General features: G+C 46.9%; 1 protein-coding gene across 5 annotated transcripts in view; it reads right to left on the bottom strand.

Annotated features, from left to right (window-relative positions):
* Positions 1–3,961: 3,961 nt before the first annotated feature.
* The window catches only part of CEP85L (centrosomal protein 85L), a 235,356-nt gene continuing 213,512 nt past the window's right edge, over positions 3,962–25,805 (bottom strand). For 4 of the 5 annotated variants that reach the window (XM_074990679.1, XM_074990676.1, XM_074990677.1 and 1 more), the window contains 3 exons: positions 11,482–11,589; positions 10,803–11,016; positions 3,962–9,009 (listed from right to left, as the gene is read on the bottom strand). In XM_074990679.1, the coding sequence (XP_074846780.1) occupies positions 8,846–9,009; positions 10,803–11,016; positions 11,482–11,589 (486 nt within the window). In that variant the 3' untranslated portion in view covers positions 3,962–8,845. The remainder of the gene's footprint in view (positions 9,010–10,802; positions 11,017–11,481; positions 11,590–25,805) is intronic. The other variant, XR_012645059.1, reaches the window with a different exon arrangement.

The raw sequence follows: 25,805 nt of genomic DNA, 5'->3' as shown, positions 1-25,805 counted from the left end.
TCTCTAATTTCTCCACATCTTTCTTGAATTGGGGTGCCCAGAACTGGACACAATATTCCAGCTGAGGCCTAACCAGCGCAGAGTAGAGCGGAAGAATGATTTCTCGTGTCTTGTTCACAACACACCTGCTAATGCATCCCAGAATCATGTTTGCTTTTTTTGCAACAGCATCACACTGTTGACTCATATTTAACTTGTGATCTACTAGAACCCCTAGATCCCTTTCTGCTGTACTCCTTCCTAGACAGTCTTTTCCCATTCTGTATGTGTGAAACAGATTATTCCTTCCTAAGTGCAGCACCTTACATTTATCTTTATTAAACTTCATCCTGTTTACTTCAGACCATTTCTCCAATTTATCTAGATCATTCTGAATTATGACCCTATCCTCCAAGGTAGTTGCAACCCCTCCCAGCTTGGTATCATCTGCAAACTTAATGAGCGTACTTTCTATGCCAATATCCAAATCATTAATGAAGATATTGAACAGAACTGGTCCCAAAACAGACCCCCTGCGGAACCCCACTTGTTATGCTTTTCCAGCAGGATTGAGCACCATTAACAACTACTCTCTGGGTCCGATTAGCCAGCCAGTTATGCACCCACCTTATTGCAGCCCCATTTAAGTTGGACTTGCCTAGTTTGTTGGTAAGAATATTATGCGAGACCGTATCAAATGCTTTAGTAAAGTCTAGGTATACCACATCCACTGCTTCTCCCTTATCTACGAGTCTCGTTATTGTGTCAAAAAAAGCTATCAGGTTGGTTTGACATGATTTGTTTTTTTACAAAAAACAACTAACTCTACCCCTTTTCCACCAGCATTCACTACGTCAGGCATTCCTTCAGACTCCTCTGTGAAGACCGAAACAAAGAAGTCATTAAGCATCTCTGCCATTTCCAAGTTCCCTGTTACTGTTTCTCCCTTCTCACTGAGCAATGGCCCTACCCTGTCCTTGGTCTTCCTCTTGTTTCTCATATATTTGTAAAAGGCCTTCTTGTTACCCTTTATGCCTGTAGCTAGTTGGAGCTCATTTTGTGCCTTAGCCTTTCTAATTTTACTCCTGCATTCCTGTGTTATTTGCCTATGTTCATTCTTTGTAATTTGTCCTAGTTTCCATTTTTTATAGGATTCCTTTTTAAGTTTGAGATCATGCAGGATCTCCTTCTTAAGCCAAGGCGGTCTTTGCCCATATTTACTATCTTTCCTACATAGGGGAATAGCTTGTTTTTGGGCCCTTGATAATGTCTCTTTGAAAAACTGCCAACTCTCCTCAGTTGTTTTTCCCCTCAGTTTTTCGTCCCATGGGATCTTACCTACCAGCTCTCTGAGTTTACCAAAATCTGCCTTCCTGAAATCCATCATCTCTCTTTTGCTATTTTCCCTCCTACCAGTCCTTAGAATTGTGAATTCTATGATTTCATGATCACTTTCATCCAAGCAGCCTCCCATATTGGGCATAGCATTATTAGCAAGATGACAGTGCAGGACCTGAGTTGTCCTGTGTTAGCCACAGATGCAGAGAACACAACAAACTTTCAGCTAGATTCGCACTTTGAATATTTTATTCTGAGTGATGGGCTGTTTTACAATAAGAGGGCTGCATATGTGAGCTGAACAGTTCCAGCTGCGTGACTAGACCATCAAAGCAGTATTTGAAATGATCAGCTGCAAAGAACACGAACTGATGCTTCAGAACAATGGCTGAACTAGTAGTACCAAAGGCCCATCTGGGCCAGTCTGTTGTCTTTCTACTGTAGCCAATGTCCAGTGTCCCAGAGGAATGAACAGGTAATCAAGTGATCCCTACACCTCATCCATTTCCAGCTTCAGACAAAGAGGCCAGGGACATCATTCCTAGTCACCCTGTGTGATAGTTTTTGATAGCCCTTTAGCATGGTTCATTGAATTCTTGGCCCCACGCTATTTGGCCATGCTATAGAGTACAGTCCTGAATGGTTATGGGAACAGACCAAAGGGAGTCCACTCCCCAGAGTGCAGGTGGTCAGACTCCTATGATGGTATACTATAATCAAAGATGCCTGAAAGTTGCAATGCCTTGATGGAAGCAGAAGACAAAGAAACAGAACCATGTGTGTCTAATAGACTGGGCAGGTGGAATATTCAGATGGGAGGAAAAAAATGCAATCTGAAAAAAAATGGGGTTGCTTAATTCCCTATATATCATGCCTTTGCTATAGCTGAGCACAAAGGGTAAGGTAGATGTTGTTTCTTTGTCTTTTAGACTGACTTTTCTTTTTCCCCTTTATGTACTTAAATCATTTGAGTCTTCTCTGGGATCTATGAAAAATTCTCAGAACAGTTTCAGTTCACAGGACGATCCCGACTTGAAGTTAGAGAGCTTGGGATCACCTACACTACTCGGGACCCTCTCTTGAAGTAGGGCACGTGCTTGGACTGTGTGCTGATAAACACAGAGGAACACCTATTGATCATAGAAGATTAAATTTAAGGAATCAGACAAAGTTACAGCCATTATTGGAGTGCATGGACTACCTTATGCTTTAGCTGAGCACACAGGCATGAACCTGTAGCACTGAAAAATTACTTACCCTTCTCATTTTACCATATAATTATAAGTACAGTATTTACATTCCAATTGATTTATATTTCAGCACATGGTACACAGAATGCACTGGTGAAATCAATATCAACTAAAATTTCATTCAATTAATTGTTTATACTGCTCTATGTAGCCTGTTGCAAAACTAGACAAATATCTAGGTGAGTTGATGTACCCCCAGAATACTACTGTGTGCCCTCAGGAGTTGCATGGATCCTTTCTTGAGAACAGCATATCCGTGTGTGCAGGTGAGTTTCCCTACAGTAGTGTGTAGTGATCCAACTTCTTATCTAATAAAATCTGTCACATTGTAAACAAAAATTGAGATTTTTAAGATCAAAATAATCTCATTGTCAATACATTAACAATCACAATGAGCTAATCATCTTGTAAGGTAAAATAATCCTATTTTGGTGCAAACTTTCAGCATCAAGCTACAATTAATTACGGGATTAAGGCAGAGGATTTTTTTTATAAACAAAAAGTAGGAATTAAATTAACTTGACCTTTCTGTCACGTGTGTCCTTCCTTCTGCACTCTTTTCTTCTTGGCTGTTCTCTGGGCAGTAGCTCTCATGGTAGGTAAGAAATAGGAAATCGAGTTAACTCTCAAATCCATTAATGTCTCTGCCTGCTTTCTTCAGTAACACGGCCAAACCCCAGTGGTTAGAGCACTCACCTTGGAGAGGACAGCTCCTTCCCCTTGCTCTGCATCAGGGCTGAACTTGGCCTAGATGTCTCCCACATTCTGAGCTAATGGTTATGAAGATGGTCCTATTTCCTCATTACTTCGCTCCCCCTACCCCTCATGTGTGGGCCTTTCCTGTGGAGTTAGAAGCCAGTCTGCAAAGCTTGATAGTGGCAGGTATGCTCAGAGGCTGCCTATTCTCCCTCACCCCCATGTGTTATGAATTGCACTAGGGCTTAGGGCCCGGGAGTGAAGCAGCAGCATGCCACTTCAGAGGCACTTTTACTGAAAAAAATTTAGGGTCCAAGTTTGTCTAGGCACCCATAGAGTTAGGTGGCAGCTGACTGGGGGGGCCATGCATGAGTACAAAGGGTGAAGAAGGACACAATGTCCTTAGTTGATTTTATCTGCTAGGAAGTCTGGCACAACAGTTGTCGATCTGGGGTTTTAGGATGTTTTTCGTGTAAGAAGGGAGAAGAGACAACTACACAAAATAACAGAGGTGAGTAATTTCCCTTATGTATCTCGGTATGCACTGGTACCTTTTCTCTCTACTTTTATGAAGCTGTCCTTTCAGTGGAGGGACCATGTCATTCTTGTTCCTTTTTTGCAGAGTACCTAGCACAATGAGACACCAATGCTTGCTGGATGTTACCACAATATGACTCATGATTAGAAAAGAGTAATTTTGTAACAAAATTTATTTTTTGCTCTGTAGATACAAATCCCAAACATCAACAAACAAAATTCCAGTGGAAAAATACTAGCCATTAACAATGAAAACATATTATTTAATAAATAGAACTTTGGCATTCAAAATTCTAGCTGTAAACCCTACTATAAAAAAATTACAAAAAGAGGCAATAATCACAGAGCTGAAGGTAAGCCAAACCAGTGGCTCCTTTAATTTTTATACTGAATGCATTTTGATTAAGTCATGACAACTCTATTTACATATGAGGTATTCTGAACGGTCCAAAAACAGAACCTAATTTACATAACTACCAGCCTTTAGGAAATGAGCCAGTACATATGTCAGCTGTGCTTTTAAAAAAAGTAGCCACAGCCCCTTCTCCCCACTGATTTACCTAGGATATGATACAGTTAATATATACACAACTGTCACTCTGATCGAATTTCCTGCCCACTGTTTGTGTACAGAAAAATGAGATTACTAAAATGATCTAATTTCCAAAGGTATGCCTAGTACCTATAGCATTTAGTACATATTTCTAATATTACAAAAGAGGCTCCTTACGATCAAAGCCTAAAAACACAAGACCTATATTATAGGAAACAAGGTGCAATAATCATTGACATTCTTGTAGCTCAACTAATAGTTCCAATGACCATATACATTAGGCAAAAAAAAAAAAAAAGGCACAAAGGTATGCAGCAGTGGGATTAATACTGCTAATGAGCTAGACATATAAAATCTATTTACACAACCTTCAACAGCCACTGCTATATTTTCATATTTTAACAATACTGAGTCAAACAATCTAAGTATTTCCCTACACATTAGGAAAACTTGTTGCAACAATTCCATTGAAACAAATTCTAAATCCAGGTACACCCAGGCAGTCCCACTTATGTCATTGAGTTTACATGGATATTAACGATGGCAAAATTCAGGTCTCAGGTAGGTGGGGGAGGGATCACCAGCCTTCCTTTTACCCTCTTTTCTTTAAAACAGGAAGCAGGATTTTTTTTTCCTCTAAGAACAAGCAGAAATAAATTTTCAGAAACAAGCAGAGCAAAATAACTTTGGCTCTTACAGCTACTTCTGTTGGCGGTTTTCAAGTGTTGCCTGAGTTGGTGGTTATAGCAACCTCTATAAATTACAAAACTACATCACTATAAACCTACACATCTGAGGCTCTGAATCCAAGCTTTCACAATTGAGGGTAACAACACATATATATGGCTTTCTCTCTGTTACTATTCAACACATATACGGTATATACATAGCATCATCTATAGCTTGCCTAAGGACAGCTACACTCCAAGCCATTTTTAAAATACATTCTTTAACACAGTAGTTATTTACTGTAAGTATCACTTAAAGGATTGCAGAAGTTAGACAAACTATACAAAAATTACTGTACTTGTCTCTCTGTAAGTTCACTAACAGGAGACAGAATGGTACAGTATTCATTCATTAGAAATTTTTTCAGCCCTTGAGATTCTCTCTATCTATGGCAAAAAGTTGTCATGACTAAATCAGTTTAAGTAATGCCACAGTTAACATTCATTAATCAACCATATCGTATTAAATATGTTGAATGAGATCACACACGCTCTACTATTAAGCCAGTTAAACAATCATGCATATGTTATTTACACAAAGCTTATTCTGTTTAGAGACATCTGTAAACTGATGCAGATATAGCAATAGCAACTGGAACAGAAGGCCCAATTTAAAAAAAAAATCAAATAAAAGGAAAAAATACTTTGCGGTCACTTAATTCTAGCAGTATCAGTAATTTTTATCTTTGGCTCGTTATATCTGCCATTTATCTCCCTGCTTTAATTTGACTGAGGCAGATAAACTCAGTGTGGTCCTTTAATAATCAAGTGCTTCATATATTAATACAAATACAACTAGTGCTTGAAAATAGATTAAAAATGCAGAATTACATCATCATTCACAATAGTGCAACTAAAAAAAAACCCCAAATGTTTACGCTGGGAGAACCTTCTAATACTTTGGAATCATAACACCTTCTTTCCAAGGCTCCCGAAGTGATTTCCAAACTAATTCATTAATCACAAGTCACCAGTGCCGTATCCTTATTTCAAGACAGGAAAACTGAGGCACCGATGTTAAGTGACCTACTAAGCATCACACATCCCTCCAATAGGTGCACACACAATTTAAAACAGGATGTTTCCTGTTCAGACTGATTTTTTAAAATATTTTTGTAACTTCTGCTTATTGATATACCATGTTGCTTAGTCTCCAAATTATTCTTTGTTGATTTCAACAAATTTGAAGTAAATAATTTGATTTCCAGACACTAGACAGACAAACACAAGATTATGACTTTGCTGTAGGGTCAAGCAGAAGCACAGTGAGCTGTATGGCAAGTAAATAATTATTAAAACTACAAACCAAAACTATAGTCCACAATACCAAACACTAATATTAAGCCAAGATTACTTATTTTTAGTTTTGCCCTAGTGTGAAAGATCCTCTTTAAAGTTGTCAAAAGTTCATCTACAAACCCCAATTTTTAGACACACACAAAAAAAAAATCCTAAAATCAAGTTCTGAGCTAAAAGATAACTTCTCTCTTAGTTCAGACCTATAATATGTTTTTAAGTATAAAGATTAGGCTTTTCAGTTGTAAGGATGGAGGACTTCAATGCTCCCAAAGTTACTGCTTCACTCTAATTAAATTATCTGCATTTAAAAAGCACTAAAACCATTTTATAAATACTAAAATAGATTTTTCACAGATCTAGCCCAAGTGCAGGGGCAGTTTAGCATGAAAGAAGACTTGTTGAATAAATAAGCCCAAGAAACAGTTATAAAAGATTGATTGGAAGTTTTTAAATTGCTATATTCTTAACCGTGACACTTAAATAGTAACTAACACAAAACAGAAGGCTAAATATTTCAAACTTAAAATAAGCAATGTCAGTCCACATCATCCTCGAGCTGGTTTTTTTCCCCTTTGTTTTAAAACAATAACAAAAATAAAATACAGTAAAAGCCCAGTTATCCAGTACCTGGATAGCCAGCACATTCAGTTAACTGGCATGTCAAGGGGCTGGTTGTCCAGCCTGGGGCCAGCTGCCTCAGTGATGCTGGATAATAAAGCTTGTATTGTACAGATATTAATGTCAGAAAAATGGAAAATACTGTACTTTACCGCTTCCCAGCCTACTCTGCCATGGCCCCTAAGCTTACTAACAAAAGATTGCTGGTACTCTCAGCTGTAATAGTTGCAGCTTGCATGTGCAGTTATTTTCTCTCAACTTTTAATGCAGGTTGATGTCCATTTTGGCCAGGTTGGCGTTTGAAGGCAAAACTTATTGGCTGTATTTGTCTGCAGTGATACGTAGCCTTGTTTTACACCAAACATCATTACCTAGCTCAATTCTGATCAAAATCTTTCTTGCTGGAGGGCCAATATTCTATCTGTCCTGCAGGGCAATCTTGCACTGGATAATAATGTCTTCCTGTCATATTTTTAAAAAGTAATCCTTTCCTGTGGGACTTGGAAGTCCTGTGCAGTACACAAAATGACAGAGTTCAGAAAAACATTCTTCACTTTCAGCACAGACAGGTAGAAAAAAAAATTGTATTGGGCCCTGATGCTGCAACCAACCTTGATGCCTTGGCTTTAGGTTGCTCATTATCTTGTAGGAGGCCTGCAGGACTGTTTTGATATGGAGGCATTTAAAACAGTTTATGGAGGGAAAATAAGTGCAGAAGAGACACCATCACGTGTCCAGTGTCACTGTTCTGACAAGAAGGCGGTCTTAAACCTCACGCCTGCTGGCTTTGGGGAGGTGGAGTGGATATCCCAGACATCATACTACTGATACAGAGTTTTTAAGCGACACGTTAAAAGATGGATGTATGAAGCACGCTACTAACCTCTAAATCTGATAGACATAGCTCAAGTGAATACAATCCTAAGTTGCTGAGAACTGTCAGCAAGATGTACAAATTACACAATGCATTTGTGTATCTCCTGAAGATAGTTCTGTCGAGAGAGGCTTTCCTGACATTTTGCCTGTCCACACAGGGCCAAATGTTGGGAAAATGCCCTCTGCCGAGACATCCCTTCTTCCTCCTGGAAGAAGGAAGACAGGGATGGCAGCAGAACGCTCTTGATGCAACAGACTTCTGTGGGGAGACCAGAGGTCTGCTGAGAGAAGCCTGCAGTTCAGACATAGACATACAGAATTTGCTTTTGATGCTGAAGAAAGTAAAACCCCTAAGAGCCAACAGGAGTAAGCTGCTAAAAACCACCTCTTCGTTCCCTTACCTAATTCACAAGACCATTATAAAAGAGCAGGCACCTTTTCATAGTGGTCTAAAATCACCCCAATAGCAGTTTCCAATGTGTGTTTTTTTGCTCCACAATTTGTTTTTCCACACCTTTGGGTACTTGAACCTGTCACTTCAGCCTTTCAATTCTGAAAGCACAAATCAGACTTCTGATGAAAGAAAGTAAGTACAGTAGTAACAACAAGTGCCTTTTCCCGCGGCTTTGCTTTGACTCCAGAAGACAATATGACCACATGATTTGTTTAAGTGAGCCACCAGGGAGGAAATAAAATCCCACCTCTGTAATAGGAACATTATTCACAGCTTGGTCCTACATTCAGTAGTTTGGAGAACACAGATTTCTTGAGGTGTGTACCGCTCTCTTCAAATTACAATCTATCCAGCACTTCCCAACTTAAATATGGTGTGCACAACCCTTAAAGCCATCAAGAGATACCGATGTGTAGCTCATATGCAATCTTCCAATATGGATCCTCCATAGAAATGCAAAGATCTGTATCACAGCAGCATTTAATAATGTAGTCATTGCTGTGAGACCCAAACTTTATCACTGGGTAATGCAGTTTTCTCCCATGTCCTGAGCGTAACGGTCTGATATTATAGTCCTCAGTTCATCAATATCCCGCCGTAACTGGCACACATCAGAGAGTTTCTGGGTGAGAGTTTCTGTGCTGTGGTAATTCTCATTCTCTTCAGCTGAACAGCTCATTGCTGTAAAAAACAAGACATGGCTAAGAACTTGCCATGCAACCACATGATTACATACTCATTCACTTCCAAAAGGGCCCAATGGGTTTTTAGTTTATGAAGCTAGTGAAAAATCTTACTGCATTTTGATAGCTTTTCATGATATTGAAACCTGTAGTGCTATTAAACCCACCTATTATTCAATCTACCGAGCTCTTTCAAACTGACAATGGAAAAGCCTAAAGGCCAAACTGACTACATATACAGGGGGCAGGGGAAAAGAGGTGTCTGGTTTCTGTAACTGGGGCCAGCAGGAGTACACATCTTCCTCAGAGATTTGGGTTACTCTCCACTGGGGCCTCATGGAATCAAACCTCCATTCAAAACAACCCCTTCAAATGCTGTGGAGGTAACAAACCAGAACTACACATGTATCACTTCCTGAACCAACACATTAATTCAGCGTTTCCCAATTCTGTGTGGCCCTAGAACCCTTTTAAACGCGAAAGATTTTTGTGGAACCCCATTCCCAGGCTCTACCAGCCACACTCCCAAAACTCACCCCCCATTCTCCAGTTTTCATTAATCTCAGCCCCCCAATCCACCCCTGTATCCCCAAGCTTTACCCCCTTCCCCAGGCTTAACTCCTCTCAGCCCCAGACTGGCCCCCCGAGACTAAGCCATCCGTGCCATTGGCTGGGGAGCCTATGCCGGATGACCACGTTTGCCCAGCGGAGGAAGGCTGGCATGGAGGTGTTCCACTGGCAGGGGTAAGCTCAGCCACATCCACTGGAACGGTGTGGCCCCTCAGGTAGCAGGGCAAGTGAAGGGCCCTCTGCAGCTCCCAGCCCTGCTGCTGCTGAATTAATGGAACTAAATTCAGTTGGCTTAACAGCCAATGCCTCCCTGCTGGCCGTTAACCAATTTAACGTAGTTCTACTGTTTCAGCAGCGGCAGGGCAGGAAGCCACAGAGGAATTTTCTCGCACAACCCTTATTTTCACTTTGTGGAACCCCAAGGTTCCAGGGAACACTATTTGGGAAACACTGTATTAATTCATATCCCTCTATAACCCTCTAGTGAGGTACTACAGTATCTTTAATTTATACCATCTCATTTGTGATCTACCTTGATCTCACACAGTCAAGTCAACTTAATAGTCAGATGGGGGATGTCAGTGCAACAGATGTTTAAAAATGGGTTGGCAGATCTGCAGGGGGCATTTTCTACCAGTATTACTAGTAAACCTGCATTGCTGAAAGTATCACTTACAGATGTGATGTAAACCCGCAGTCTTGACTACTTACACTTATTCGAGATCTCATGGCACTGTAAACTTATGTATATTAATGCTACTAGGCTGGCTTGACTGCAAGTATGCTACACCACACCTAATTTTCTCCACTTTTGCACCTAACATGCTGGGTATGTGGTGTGCTAACAGCTGCTGCATTTCACTTAGAGCAGATGGCACAACTCAGCCAAGTGGTGCTTCCTGATAACGATTTGGTCATAGCTTATACGTTTGAAAAGAGCTTTGGGATCTTTGGGGCAAGAAGCAGTAGGGAAATTACTACGTTTTAGCAGGCTGATGTCTGCCCCTTCTGTATATTCTGTAACCTCCAGAACAGCAGCAGGAAATACTTAGTTACTTGGAACAGTAACTTCAGGAACTCTAGAAAGTGAGTGGTTTAGTTTCCTACTGGTGACTAGAAAGTGCAGATCTCACCCAGCCCCCACAAAATTCCATTGCTATAGACTGCAGCTTCTCAGTGGCAAAGAACAATATATAAACATGGCATGATAGTATCACTTACATCTGATTCCCAGTAGTAAGGACAGGTTAGGCTCCTTGCCCTGAGCTCTCTGAGTAAGAATGCTGCATAGTGCTTTCAACTCAAACAAACAATGGGACATTTCTTTGAACAACTGGTCAGCCACTGGCATCTTGTCAGCCACTGGCTGTCTGGACTGTTCCATCTGACGTATCTGCTCCCTCAAAAAGGCATTCTCTTCCATTAGTCTTTGGTTCTTTGAGAAAATAAAGAAAAAGGGCTGTGTCATTTTCTTCATCTAGTACTAGCCTACAAGAGTTGTAGACTTTTCATAACATCTACCCGACAAAAAAGCAGCATGTTTTCTGGTTCGGACAATGAACAATACAAAATGACACTCAGTGGATTTAAATAAACAGTGGCAGTTATTAACTGGTAGATTTAGGACCTACTCTGAGTGGGTGCTCCAGCCTGGAAGCTTTGATATAAAAAATAAAAATAAATCATCCATATCAAAGTGTGAATGGCAGTAAATCCCCACCCAGGTGTCTGTTTCATTCATTCGCCAAGTCTTGTCATTAACCTAAATAACAAGCTCTTTGAGACAGGGACTGTGTCTTTATTAGGTGCCTCAACAGCACCTACCACAATAGGGCCCTGACTGGGACTGAACAGCTCTACTGTGGTAGAAATATTTTTAAAGGGGTTTCTAATTACTTACTTCAAGCAGAGTTTTATTCAACTGCTGTATATGCCTTTCTTTTTCTTCAATCTCATTTGTCATCTTCTGCATTGTCAGTCTCCCTTGCAGAAGCTTCTCTTCCATAGACTAGATAGAATAAAAATAAGAGCCTTAATTCTGGTATCTTGTTAGCTGGTATACGTGGTACAGCAGTGTGTTGATTTACTGTACTTGTTATGTTCGCATTTATTTGTTCGTTGTCTATGTCACATCTTCCTATCAGCAGTTAAATGACTCAGTATTAGCTACAAGAACAGCTTCCACTAGCAGTCAGATGGGAAACAAATACTTGTAGGACTCTGACAATTTCCAGTCAAGTTTTAAGTTATGACAAATTCTACTGTAATTTCAAACCCCAGAGAAAAACTCTTAAAATAATGCATGTCTCCTTAATCAACACAAATACCTGTGGATTTTAAATAGGGAAAAATGCACGGCACAAAAGTAATTACTGTTTAATATAAGTAATTCAAAGCAACTATTTCTTTTTATATCAAGAATGTCTTGCCCATTACCCACTAAGAATATGAAGCTCTTTTCACTTTTCTTTTTCCATTTTTTAAGAATATCGCAACACCCTTAGAGTAGTGCATAAATAAAAATCAGATAACACGTCAGATTCCATACATCTAAACCACTTATCTATACTTATTGTATGTCATCATCTCTTTTTCTAAAATAAGGATAATCCTGCTATGCACAAATATATGAATTTTTGATGGTTGCATAGCTCTGAAAACATACATCACTAAATTATATTAATGATTATATTAATATTTCAAATTAAGTGTATACTTCATGCTTTGCTGGTGAAGGGGCTATTTAGTTTTGCTTACAGAGGTTACTTCTGAATTGCAAGGGACACCAATACATACATAGTGCCACTTGTATTTATACTGAAATTTGGTATGACCTTAAGATATCTTCATGATATTGACAATAAAGATAACTATGTATGACTATACAGCCGCATCTACACGTGCCGGCTACTTTGAATTAGCCGCGCCAACTTTGAAATAGCGCCCGCCACGTCTACACGTGGCGAGCGCTATTTTGAAGTTGAAATCGATGTAAGGCGGCGAGACGTCGAAGTCACGATCCCCATCAGGAGATGGGAATAGCACCCTACTTCGATGTTGAACGTCGAAGTAGGGCATGTGTAGCCAATCTGCGTCCCGCAACATCGAAAGAGCGGGGTCCACAATGGCAGCCATCAGCTGAGGGGTTGAGAGACACTCTCTCCAGCCCCTGAGCTCTATGGTCGCCGTGTGCAGCATCCCCTTAAAGCTCCCCGCCCCCTGCGTTCCTGTGCAGGAAGCTGAGAGCGCGTGCAGGCGGCAGCACTGACACGCGGACTGCCTGCACGCCTCCCTGCAGCCCCAAGCCACCCCCCGCTGCGATGGCCGCCTGCCAGCCCCCCAAGCATCCCCAGGGCACCCCCCGCAAGGGGAGCCAGGGCTCCCAGCCTGGCAGCCAGTCTGGCAAAAGGCAGCGGGGCCCCTCCTGGACAGAGGCCGAGATCCGGGACCTGCTGGGGCTCTGTAGCGAGGAGGAGGTGCTCCAGGTAATGGGGAACAAGAGGTGGAACGTTCGCTCGGCTGGCCGAGGGCCTGGCTGCCCAGGGTCACCCTGCCCGCACCCCTGACCACGTCAGGAGTAAGGTGAAGGAGCTGCGGCAAGGTTACGCCCGGGCCCAGGATGTGGCCAGCCGACCTGGGGCCGCCCCCGCCATTTGCCCCTTTTACAGGGAGCTCAGGTCCATCCTGGGCCCCTGGCACACCTCCTCCCCTCCGGCCACTCTTGACATCTCGGACAACGAGCCCCAGCAGGCCCTGGAGGCGGAGTCCGCCCCGGAGGCAAGCCCCGCACCCCAGGGGCCCCCCCCAGGAGCCCACCCCTGGGACACTGGAGGAGGAGGGGGAATCCTCCAGCGACGGGGGGGCTGCAGATCGTCCTGCCGTCCTGGAGCTCCAGCAGGGCATCCGCCCACCAGGTGTCCCCCGACCGTGGGAGCAGACCGTCAGGTATGTACCCCGCCCGGTGCACACCCCCGGGGTTAAGGGGCAGGGACAACAGACACGACCAGGGCCCTCCACATGCCCAGATGACCATGGCCCCAAGGACAGCAGTGGCATGTCCCTCAGAAGAGTGCATCAGCCCCTGCCCCCGCAGCAGGATTGTGCCATGCCCCACCCCTGGGGATGGCAGGAGCGGAACCTAGGGTCCCCCGGGGGAGAGGGGGTGGGACACCCATCAGCAGCAGCAGCAAGCAGCAGCATCTCCCAGGGACGGGGATGGGGAACCAGCAGCAGAGGGGTGGGGAGACGAGGGCCACAGCTCAGGGGCCACACTAACGGCTGTCTCCACTCTTCTTCCCCCCCGTGTTCCGCAGCAGCACCATCGGAGGACCCGGAGAGCACCGGCGAGGTCTCAGTGGTCCCGGAGAGCCCACCAGGGCCATCCCAGCAGGCCAGCCCCTCGACAGAGCACCAACCAGCCCCAGGACGGGGCCGACGGCGGAGCCACCACCACCCGAGGACGGCCACGGACCCCCAGCTGCTCGCGACCCTCCGGCGTCAGCTAGAGGTGTCGGAGCGGCATCTGCGGGTGGACGAGCGGCGTCTGGAGCTCCAGGAGTGGGTGCTGGCCTGGCGCCAGGAAGCATGGGGGGCCTTTATGTGCACATTCAAGCGCATAGCGGAATACCTGGTCCCCCATGCCGCACCGCCTGCCGCTCCGCTCGCCCTGCCCACCGCTCCACCCGCTGCTCCGACCGCTGTCCCGCTGCCGTCCACCACCCTGGGGCCTTCCGCTGAGGGGGACCTGGGGCCTGCTGACACCTGCTGGCCATACCTGCCGGTTCACCCGGCCCCCAGCCAGCCTCGGCCAGGGCTCAGACCGAGGCGAGGGTCGCGTCTGCCAACCCCGGGTGCCGGACAGTAGAGGGGTGCGGGGGCCAGGACGTGGCCCCCCCCTTTGTAAATATCCCCCCATATATATTTGTATATAGTTTGTGTTACACCCCTGTTCTTTCACAGGGTACCTGCCCCCCCATGTAAATAGTTCCCCCCTTTTGTTTTGCTCTCTCTATATATATTTATATTTTTGTTGTTTGAATAATAAGACAAATCACCGGTTTTTGGTTTCAAAAACAACAGCTCCATTTTTATTTGCAAGAAAGGGGGGCGTGCTCTTGGGTGCTCTGTGGTGTGGGTGTGGGGGCAGGGAGTGTTGTGGAGGATGGGGGCTGCAGTGGGGGGCCTGCCAGCATTCACCCCACGGCCTGGTCGAAATGGGCCCGCAGGGCCTCCTGGACCCGGATCCCCTCGGGGTCCACCTGGTGACTGGGGGCAGCAGGTGGCTGCACGTCAGCCCTGCCAGCCTCCACAGCCCAGCCCTGGAAGAATGCCTCCCCCTTGCTCTCGACCAGGTTGTGGAGTGCGCTGCATGCACCCACAGCCTGCGGGATGTTGGTGGGGCCTGCAGCAAGGCGGGTGAGGAGACACCTCCAGCACCCTTTGAGACGGCCAAAAGTGTGCTCAACCACCTGGCGCGCATGGTTCAAGCGCGTGTTGAAGCGCTCCTGGCTGTCTGAGAAGCATCCTCCACTGTGCTCTGGGGCACAGATAGGGATATGGGTCCCATCCAGAGCCCCAAAGCAATTTGGGAAGCCCAGGCTGGCAAACCCCGCAATGGCGGCATCCGGGTCCCCAAGTCGCACGAGCCTGTGGAGGAGCAGGGCGCTGATGGCGCGGACGACCTGCAGGGGAAGGACATGGGAGAGCACCAGTGAGGGGTGTGCAGGGTGTGTCTGGCCCTCCCCCCAGGGCTGCCCGCCCCCGGGTTCTCTTACCTCCATGAGGACAGCCCTGACGGTGGCCTTGCCCATGCCAAACTGCTGCCCCACGGATCGGTAGCTGTCTGGAGTGGCCAGCTTCCAGACAGCGATGCCGACCCATTTCTCCACCATGAGGGTACGCCGCATGGCGGTGTCCTGGTGCCTCAGTGCGGGGGTGAGCCACTGGCAGAGCTCCAAGAATGTCTGCCGGCTCATGCGAAAGTTCTGGAGCCAGCGCTCACTGTCCCACTCGTCGAGCACCAGCCGCTCCCACCAGTTGGTGCTCGGGGGGCAGCTCCACAGACGGCAACGTGGGGGGGGGGTTGGAGGGCAACAAGGTCTGGGGTTGCTTCCTCCTCCCCTGGGAACAGCTCCTGTTCTGTGAATAAAAGGTGGTCAGCTGCCTCTTGCACAGCATTGAGCAGGGCAAGCACTGCTCCTGCAGGGGCAGGTGTGTGGACCTCTGGCTGCTGCTGCTGCTGGGGGGCCATACTGCTTCGACGAGTGTGCGTGCCTGTGGCTCTGCAGACCGCGTGCTGTGCAGGCTGTGTGTGTCTGGGAGGGGCCATTTAAGGGAGCGGCTAGCTGTTGCCCTGGAAGTGCTAGTCCGCCCTGTGACCCTGTCTGCAGCTGTTCCTGGCACCCTTATTTCGATGTGTGCCGCTTTGGTGTGTAGACGCTCCCCTGTAGCACCTACTTCGATGTGGTGCTGCCCAACACATCGATGGCACCAGTCCTGGAGGACGTGTAGACGCTATTCATCAAAATAGCTTATTTCGATGTCACTACATCAAAATAAGCTATTTTCATGTAGCATACACGTGCAGACGTAGCTGATGATTTACAGGATTATTTGGCTTAAATCCGGAAAAAGGAGTAGGCAAACTGAGCTACAACTCATATAAAATCTTAATGCTTCAAACCATACACTCTTGCAAAGCTCCAAAAAAGGGGAATTTTTTCATGTTGGTAAATGCTATTGCCCTGAAAGTCAGTGATACGCTGTTGCAGTACACAAAAAGGTTGCTTTATATCCTTTGATTAGCATATTAATATGTAAAGCCTGTTGCCCAGTTCCAGTCATTTGATGTCACTCCACTTCTATCTTGCTCAAAATACAGTAGGCCCATAGGTGGCAATGCTACATAATTTGCCACAGGTCCCTGGGCTTGAGAATCATATTGATTTAAACTTACTAGGCCATTGGAACTCAAGATCATGTTGCAAGAAGAAAACTGGGTGCTTCATAGATTACTGTTCACCACACAATGCTAGCCCATGGATGGCATGGCACTGGTTCAGAAAGAGAAGTTACTCACCGTAGTAACGGTGGTTCTTCGAGATGTGTCCCCGTGGGTGCTCCACGTTAGGTGTCGGGCTTGCCCCGGCGCTGCAGATCAGATCTTCCAAGCAGTTTCTGCCAGACCGCGCATGGGCCAGTGCGCGCCGCACCCTTGCGTGCTCCCGGCCACGTGTGCGATCCGGTCCCCGCCAGTTCCTTGACCAACCGCCTCGGATGCTCCTGCAAAACACTAAACAGGGATCCGAAGCGGGGAGGATGGGTGGGTGGTGGAGCACCGACAGGGACACATCTCGAAGAACCACCGTTACTACGGTGAGTAACTTCTCTTTCTTCTTCGAGTGTCCCCGTGGGTGCTCCACGTTAGGTGACTACCCAGCAGTAACCCAAAATAGGAGGTGGGTAATCGGACCATGTGCAGCTTGTCCCCGAAAGGACCGCTGTCGAGAGACGGGTATCCTCTTGGAATACCCTGTGAAGGGCATAATGCTTGGCGAAGGTGTCATAGGATGACCATGTTGCCGTTCTGCAGATGTCTTTTAGCGCAATGCCCTTGAAAAAGGCTGTTGATGCCGCCACCGCCCTAGTGGAGTGAGCCCTGGGCGGGGCCAGTAAAGGAGTCTTTCTGAGTTCGTAGCACATTTTTATGCAGGATACGATGTGCTTCGAGATTCTCTGCAAAGAGAGACCTTCTCCTTTTGATTTGGGAGCGAGAGAGACTAGGAGTCTATCCGTTTTCCGGAAGGACTTAGTCCTGTCTACATAGAAAGCCAGCGACCTCCTCATGTCCAGGAGGTGTAGGCGCGCCTCTTTGTTGGAGTTATGAGGCTTTGGATAACGAGGGTAAAACTATAGGTTCGTTGATATGAAACTCTGAAGAAACTTTGGGAACAAAGGCTGGATGCAGCCGTAAGGTTACCGCCTCCTTGGAAATTACTGTGCAGGGTGGCGTTGCCATGACTGCCGCAAGCTCGCTCACCCTGCGAGCTGACGTGATTGCAAGAAGGAAGGTCGTCTTTACCATAAGGAGACGGAGGGAAACCGTGGCTAAGGGTTCAAACGGTGGTCCCGTTAGCGCATTAAGCACCAGGTCCAAGCTCCACGAAGGTGGAAGCGGTTTCGGAGGCGGGTATAGGTTTACCAGCCCTTTGAGGAACCTGGTAACCATGGGATGGGCAAACACCGTGTGCCCTTCCTCTTCATGTCTGAAAGCCGATATAGCGGCAAGGTGGACCCTTCAACGAGGATAGGGAGAGTCCACCTCTCTCGAGGTCCAGTAAATACTCTAGTATTACAGGTATATGCGCAGCAAGGGGGGCTAATTGCTTGGTAGAACACCATGCAGTGAATCAAGTCCATTTTTGCTTATAGGGCTTCCTGGTGGAAGTCCTCCTGCTACTTTCTAGGACTTGTTGCACTCCCTCCGTACGCATGCTCTCTAGGGAGCTGAGCCATGGATTAACCATGCTTGCAGTCGCAGGCCTCGGGGGTGTGGATGCACTATGGACCCCTGGGCTGCGTGAGCAGATCCGGCGCCACCGGGAGGGGCATCGGTGGACGGTCCGAAATGCGCAGGAGTAAGGGGAACCATTGTTGTCGATCCCACGTTGGGACTACTAGGATCATTTGGGCTCTCTCTCTCCTGGCTTTCTGCAAGACTTTGTGGATAAGCACTGTGCGAGTAAAGGCGTAGAGCAGGGGGCCCCACCACGAGATCGCGAATGCGTCCCCCAAGAACCCCCGTCTCAGTCCTGCCCTGGAACCGTATTGTGGGCACTTCTTGTTGTGTTGAGTGGCAAACAGGTCTACCTGGGGAAAACCCCATGCGTGAAAAATCGGTCGTAGCAGATCGGAACAGATCTGCCACTCGTGTGTGAGTGTGAAGCGCCTGCTCAGCTGGTCTGCCTTCACATTGTGAGCGCTTGGTAAATACGAGGCTTTCAAGGTTATATTGTTGGCGATGCACCAGTTCCACAACCAGACTGCTTCTGCACATAAGGCACGGGACCGAGCTCCTCCTTGTCAATTTATATAAAACATGGTGGAGGTATTGTCTGTACTGATCCCAACTACTTGCCTTGTATATGGTCTCGAAACTGTTTGCAGGTGTTGAACACTGCTCTGAGCTCCAGTATGTTTATGTGCATTGACTGTTCCGTGGAGGACCACAGTCTTTGCGTCACCTTTTTGCCCATGTGTGCTCCCCACCCAATGTGGGAGGCGTCGGTAGTGAGAAAAACAGATATTTGTGGTTGGTGAAAGGGCACCCCTGTTAGCATGTTCTTGGGGTTCACCCACCATTGCAGGGATCTGCGCACCTCTGTCGTGGGTGACACCACCCTGTGGACAGTGTGTGCTGCCGGTTTGTAGACACTCGCCAGCCAGTGCTGCATGCTGCGCCTATGCAATCGGGCATTCTGTACCACAAACGTTGCTGCTGCCATGTGGCCCAGCAGCTGTAAGCACGTCAGAACTGGCACCGGAGGGCTGAAGGTGATGACTTGCACGAGGGAACCAATGGCGCGAAAGTGGGCATCTGGTAGATAAACCCTTGCTGTGATGGAATTTATACGTGCCCCCATGGACTCTATGTCCTGTGCGGGGTCTATCTTTGATTTTGCCAGATTGATGACCAGGCCCAGCGAAGAGAACGTGTCTGTTGTGACGCGTATCATGCGAAGTACGTCCTCCTTCGAGGCCCCTTTCAGTAGGCAGTCGTCTTTTTTTTTTTTTTTTTTTTTCTTTTCAGATATGGGAATATAAACACCCCCTGTCTGTGCAGGTAGGCTGACACCACTGCCAAGGTCTTGGTGAAGACTCTGGGGGCCGAGGAGAGGCCGAACGGCAGAACCTTGTACTGAAAATGTTCTTTGCCTACCATAACCCGGAGAAAACGCCTGTGAGCCGGGTGAATATTTATGTGGAAATACGCGTCTTGTAAGTCGAGGGCTGCAAACCAATCTCCATCGTCCAGTGCCGTAAGCATAGAGGCGACTGTGATCATCCGAAAGCGTTGCTTGCGCAAGTACCGGTTGAGGCCTTGAAGATCTAGGATGGGCCTCCAGCCTCCTGTGTTTTTCTCTGTGAGGAAGTACCTTGAGTAGAACCCTTTCCCTCGGAGTTGCTCCGGCACTCTTTCCACTGCCCCTATAAGCGTAAGATGGCCTACCTCCTGCTTGAGTCTCGCTTCGTGGGAGGCGTCCTTTAGGTGGCGTCTGGGTGGAGGTCGTGGCGGTGGGAGGAACTGGAAGGGAATCGCGTAACCCGTGGCCATGATCTCCAGTACGCATTTGTCTGTGGTGATCTTTTGCCACTGGTCGTAGAATGGTCGGAGGCGATGGTGCAACAGTAGCTTCGGATGATATTGCGCGATGGTAGCGATAGTGCAGCCCTCGATCTGTGTGTCAAACTTGTGGCCTTTGGCCCTGCCCCGAGGATGCACGGCTCTGTTGAGAACGTCGCCTGGGAGTTCTGTACTATTGGTGCTGTTGATGTCGCCCTTGCTTGTAGCCCCTGTGGTACTGGGGACCCTGTGGTTGATACTGCAAACAGCTTCTGCGTGTCAAAGGGGAGATCAACGATCTTCGCCTGCATATCCCTCGGGATACCCGATGTGTGGAGCCAGGACTCCCTGCTCATGACCACTGCCGTAGCTGTTGAGCGTGCTGCCGTATCCGCTACGACTAGGGCGATCTGAACTCCCGTCCTCGAGGCTGCGTAGCCTTCTTGCACGATAGCCTTGAGCACCGGCTTCTTGTCCTCTGGAAGTGAGTCCATGAGGGAGATTAAGCTAGAGTAGTTGTCGAAATTGTGGTTTGCTAGATGCGTTGCGTAATTCGCCACTCTCAACAGTAGGGTGGAGGAGGAGTAGACCTTTCTGCCGAACAGCTCTAGTTTCTTGGCATCTTTGTCTGTTCCCCCTGTTTTGAACTGAGACGTTTTTGATCTCTGTTGAGACGATTCTACCACCAGAGAATTTGGTTGCGGGTGGCCGAATAGGAACTTCATGCCCTTCTCCGGGACGAAGTATTTCTTGTCCGCTCTCTTGTGGACAGGCGGAATAGTCGCAGGGGTCTGCCATATCGTGGTGGCGGACTCCAAGATTGCTTCATCAAGCGGTATGGCTATTTTAGAGGAGGCCGGAGGTCTCAGATTTTTAAGGAGCTTATGGTGCTTCTCTTGCACGTCTGCTGTCTGGATGCTTGCGTGAAGGCCACCCTTTTAAACAGCTCTTGGAACTGTTTGAGATCGTCCGGAGGATGGACGTCCCCCGGGGCCGTATCCTCATCTGGGGAGGACAATGAGGAACCGCTAGGGTACGCCTCTCTGGACCCCTCCGGGTCCTGTTGACGGTGGTACATCCGCTCGCTAGAAGTTTGCGAGGGAAAATCCCGGGGTTCCAGAACCAACTCCCCCTGAGATATATGAGTCTCTGTCCCCGTTCGCGATTGCCCTCGGGGATACGGAACCGTCTGTGGGGATCTGTCCCTGGTAGTATGCCTATGGTGTCTATGCCCCGCATGATAGGGGCGACCATGGCAACACGGGCACTGCTCCTGGGATGGTGACCTGGACCACTCCCTTGGTGCATACCCCCTACATCTGGGGGAGCGAGATCTTCTGGAGAGCTGGGACACTGGAGAGACCGATTTGTGATAGTACTCAAGCGGCTCAAAGCCCAAGAAGGGCGAAGGTGGTCCATGGGGAGGCTGGCTGTAGAAATGGAGATGGGGGCTCTGGATAGGCTAGTGGTGACCCCTGCCTTCTCGTTGGAGTCTGCAGCACAAGCGGAGGGCTGAGAGAAAGCAGCTCTGCAGCCCTGTATGGAGAGGGACTGAGGTGCTGTGTTTTCTGTGCTGCCTTTCCCCTCCCCTGCGGGGGTGGCTCCGCCCCCTGACGCGTCAGGGATCTCGGCCCCGTAGTCTGCACCGCGCTCGGCACGCTCCTCAGCAGTGCCACGCGGAGGGTCTCTGCTGGTGCCTGCAGGCTGCGTGCCTGTGCGCTCTGCGCCACCGGTTCCCCAGGGGTCGGTGCCGCTGTTTGCGGTGCCGCCGGTTCCGGCGCTTGCTTGGCCGCCGCCCTGCCCTCGGTGCCGGGCAGCTGTTTGATCATCGGAGGCTGAATCTCCGCCACGTGAGTCTCCGCACTGCCGCCGATCAGCTGTAGCTGCGGCTGGGGGCTGTGCGCTTCACCCGTCCCGCTCACTGTTGCTGCTGGCAGGGATCGGGTTGGGGAGATTTTCCTCCATTTTTGCGCTGATGGGGTTAGGGACGTGGCTTTCCTTTTATGGGCCCCGGAGGGTCCCTCCTGCTGCGGCCGCTGCGGCACGTCTGGCTGGAGGGCCTTGTCGAACAGCAGCATTTTCAGCCGCATTTCCCTGTCCTTCCTTGCTCTGGCTGTTAACTTGGCACAGACGGAACATTTCTGAGTGACATGGGATTCCCCCAAGCACCTTATGCACTGACTGTGCCCATCAGATGCTGGCATCGTGGCACAGCTCACACTTCTTGAATCCTGAAGAGGACATTGTGGTGAGTCTTTGAGTTGTTAATAGGGTACTTAGCACTTTCTCTGTGCTTGTTCCCCTCTCAGATAAAGCCTGCCGCAGCAGGAGGGCTAATGGCCCTAGGCTCCTGGCCTCCGGTGCTCCGCTTGTTACTAGGATTGGAAGCTTTGAATTCCTTTCCTTTCTTTGTTTTTTTTTTTTTTTTTAAAACAACAGCCGACTAACTTAATCTAAGACTGAAGAAACTTTAAAACAATTAAAAACGTTAAATACGCTAACTCTGGCCGTAGCCTGAGCGGATTCTGTCTGCAGCCGATGGCGGTTAAAGAGGAACTGGCGGGGACTGCATCACGCACGCGGTCGGGAGCGCGCAAGGGAGCGGCGCGCTCCGGCACATGCGCGGTCCGGCAGAAACTGCTTGGAAGATCCGACCTGCGGCACCGGGGCGAGCCCGACACCTAACGTGGAGCACCCACGGGGACACTCGAAGAAGAATAATAATTTCTCAGGTGGACTCCGGGAAAAGTCCTGCAGAATTTAATAATCACCTCTCTCTCAGACGAGGAGGTTAAAAAAGCAATCATTCTTTATTAAGTACTATCATTCAATTTCAGTAGGAACTGAATGGTTTCATCCAAGTTTTCTAACCCAAGTTTTTCTCGAGGATATGTAAAACAATGACTGAAGAAGCCATAGCAAATTGTGCTGTATTATTCCAAACAGTACAGTGAGTGCTTTGGGGATACAGAAAAATGCCCAAGGAGTTTTAGGATAAAGCCACCAAACTTACTTTTTTTATGACCTACTATGAAATTACTTTGAGACTACATTCAAAAGCCAGTGCCCGCACCCAGTGCCTATCTGACGCCCAACAACATACATATTTTCAAATGCATAAACTTAAAAGTGATGAAAAATGGTGCTGCTCCTTCTATACTCAGACACGCCAAAACCAAATACAGAAGCTTTGACTCCTTATTATCTTTAAATTTTGACTTCTTAAAAGTGAATAATAAGAGAGTTTACTTTCTCTGGTGTGCCAAATCACCATGTATAGCCTCCAGATATTTTTCATCAACTAAAAGACATTTTTACATTCAATAGCCATAATGAATGAATGCTTACATTCTTTGTTTTAGGCTCATCTATATGCTTTCCAAGTTTAAAAGACTTGTTAATGAGTACTGTTTTTATCATTTGATTTTCAAAATTCTGTCACTCATCTTCTATATACCTCTATTCATACTCCGGAAATAATTTCACATACAATTCTATATTACACTGAATCATATGTATGTTACCAGCTGATGAGTCACTGACATTTCCCAAGGATCACTAACATTGGAACCTGGTACTTATTATTAATTCAACCTCAGGTAAGTGCTTCCTGTCTAACTGCACGCTCACATCCAAGCCCACTGGCTTACCATCCTAGACATACAATACCATGGGTTTCCCTTTCCCCTCTTGCTGCGTGTGACTGACTTGATACATTTGGGCTACGTCTACACTTGGTCAAATCTTCGAAATAGCCTTGCAAATGGCCATTGTGAAGATTATTAATGAGGTACTGAAATGCATATTCAGTGCCTCATTAGCATGCCACCAGCCATGGCTCAGCAGATAGGAGTGAGGAGATTCTGAAGTTCCCAGGGCCCTGTCTGGACGAGCCACGTGGCAGCGAAAAGCAGCAATTTCGAAGAGCTGCAGCTGGCAGCATGCTAATGAGGTGCTGAATGTGGCCACTTTGAAGATTTGGGCGAGTGCAGACACGGCCTTGCTGTGTGAAGTTCAAATTCACTTGTGTTAATCCCATTAGTCATGATGCACAAATGGCCCCTGCAGTAAGAACTCCAAATATGCTTTAGCTAACACCTGCTCTGTACAATATGGTTTTTCCTTTTAATTTTTGCATAAAGGAAAATGCTAATCTTGTGATTATCTAAATTAATTATTAGACAGTAATTTAAAAAAAAAACAAACTTCCATCTACATGTTCTATTTCTACAGATTTACTGCACACAAAACAACATCTCAAATTAACCAGGATGGAAATCTCCCACAGTAAAAAGGGAAGATCAAAATCATTACTTAGCAATTACAAATAAAGAGGAAATTAAAGGGGCTACAAATTGTTCAGAGCAGGATTTGTTTTCATTTTATTTCCAGGAGACAAATATCAAAAATAATATTTGAGGAGTTGCAGTTTTAATAAAATACTGAACTGAAAAACTGTAAATCACAATTTTAAATTGGAGATGAACACATCGAGTGAGAAAGATTCAAAGAAGATATTAGTCTGGTTTCTGCTTAACCATATTCTGTGCTTCCTGATTCTGGAAAGAAATCCTCCATCTTCTAGTGACGTTAACAACAATCCTTCTGCAATTTCCTATAAACTCCCAGAGGGACCAAGGAGTAGGAGACTGGAGAACAAGTACTACACAATGACTGCTGATGTCAGAGGTCAAGTAAATATGGACTTACAGAGCCTGTGGACCAAAGAAAACACTGAAACCCTCTTCTCCACCCTCACAAAACATGAAAATGGAAAGGGGCAGAGAGAAATAAAATAAAATAAAAAATGAGTCCTGTATATGTATGCATGTGTTAATCTCAACTTTGAAGCTAACAAATCTGAAATTGCTCATTTCCGCTTTGGAACTTCTCTATTCTGAGAGCGGCTGGGGAGGAACAGGACTGGTGAAACAGCCATATGTATTCTCTCAGCACAAGTACAAAATGAGAGTGGAGAAGCACACAGAGCTTTAGTAGTCCTACAGAGGGGATGCTTGGGTAGTCTAACTTCATAGTTAAACTGGGCAGAGAGCTTCTCTGATTTTAAAGATAAATTTTTGTTCTTTTGGAGGTGATGTGCTGGAGCTTCACCAAAAACCCTCTGAAATCAATGGAAAGCTGCCCATCTGGAGCAGGCCACTGGTGCTCACTACCTAGTCCCTGAGTGACTTATTGTGGATCTTTCAGGGGGTTGTTTATGCATATTCCTGGATGCAGGTGCTGGAGCTTGTAGTAGGAAGAGAGAAGCATCAAATGGGACACTGAAGATCTGTTTAGGTAACACTGAAAGCAGATGTGATTCAGGAGCACAAATATTTCTTACAAACAGGACAAGAAAGAGATCCTAACTTAAAAACAGAAGTTTTAAAAGACAGAGCACAAACCTGGGTCGTACTGTGTCCTCTTTGCACCACTCTGGGACAGTGTTCCCAGAAGAGATTCAAGTGCTGCCAAGCTGAATAGCAAGAACACCCACACAGTGGACAGCATGTGTTTCTACTGGTGGTGCACATCCACACATGCCTGAGTGCATATAAAGAAAGGTTACTCACCGTAGTAGCGGTGGTTCTTCGAGATGTGTCCCCGTGGGTGCTCCACATTAGGTGTCGGGCTCGCCCGGTGCCGCATATTGGATCTTCCAAGCAGTTTCTGCCGGACCACGCATACACCGGTGCGCGCCACTCCCTTGCGCGCTCCCGGCCACGTGTGCGATCCGGTCCCCGCCAGTTCCTTGACCAACCGCCTCGGATGCTCCTGCAAAACACTAAACAGAGATCCGAAGCGGGGAGGATGGGTGGGCAGTGGAGCACCCACGGGGACACATCTCGAAGAACCACCGTTACTACGGTGAGTAACCTTTC

The sequence above is a fragment of the Carettochelys insculpta genome, chromosome 3, assembly GCF_033958435.1.
Source record: "Carettochelys insculpta isolate YL-2023 chromosome 3, ASM3395843v1, whole genome shotgun sequence".
Taxonomy (NCBI): domain Eukaryota; kingdom Metazoa; phylum Chordata; order Testudines; family Carettochelyidae; genus Carettochelys; species Carettochelys insculpta.
Note: the sequence above shows the minus strand (reverse complement) of the source record. Positions and strands in the feature narration are given on the sequence as shown.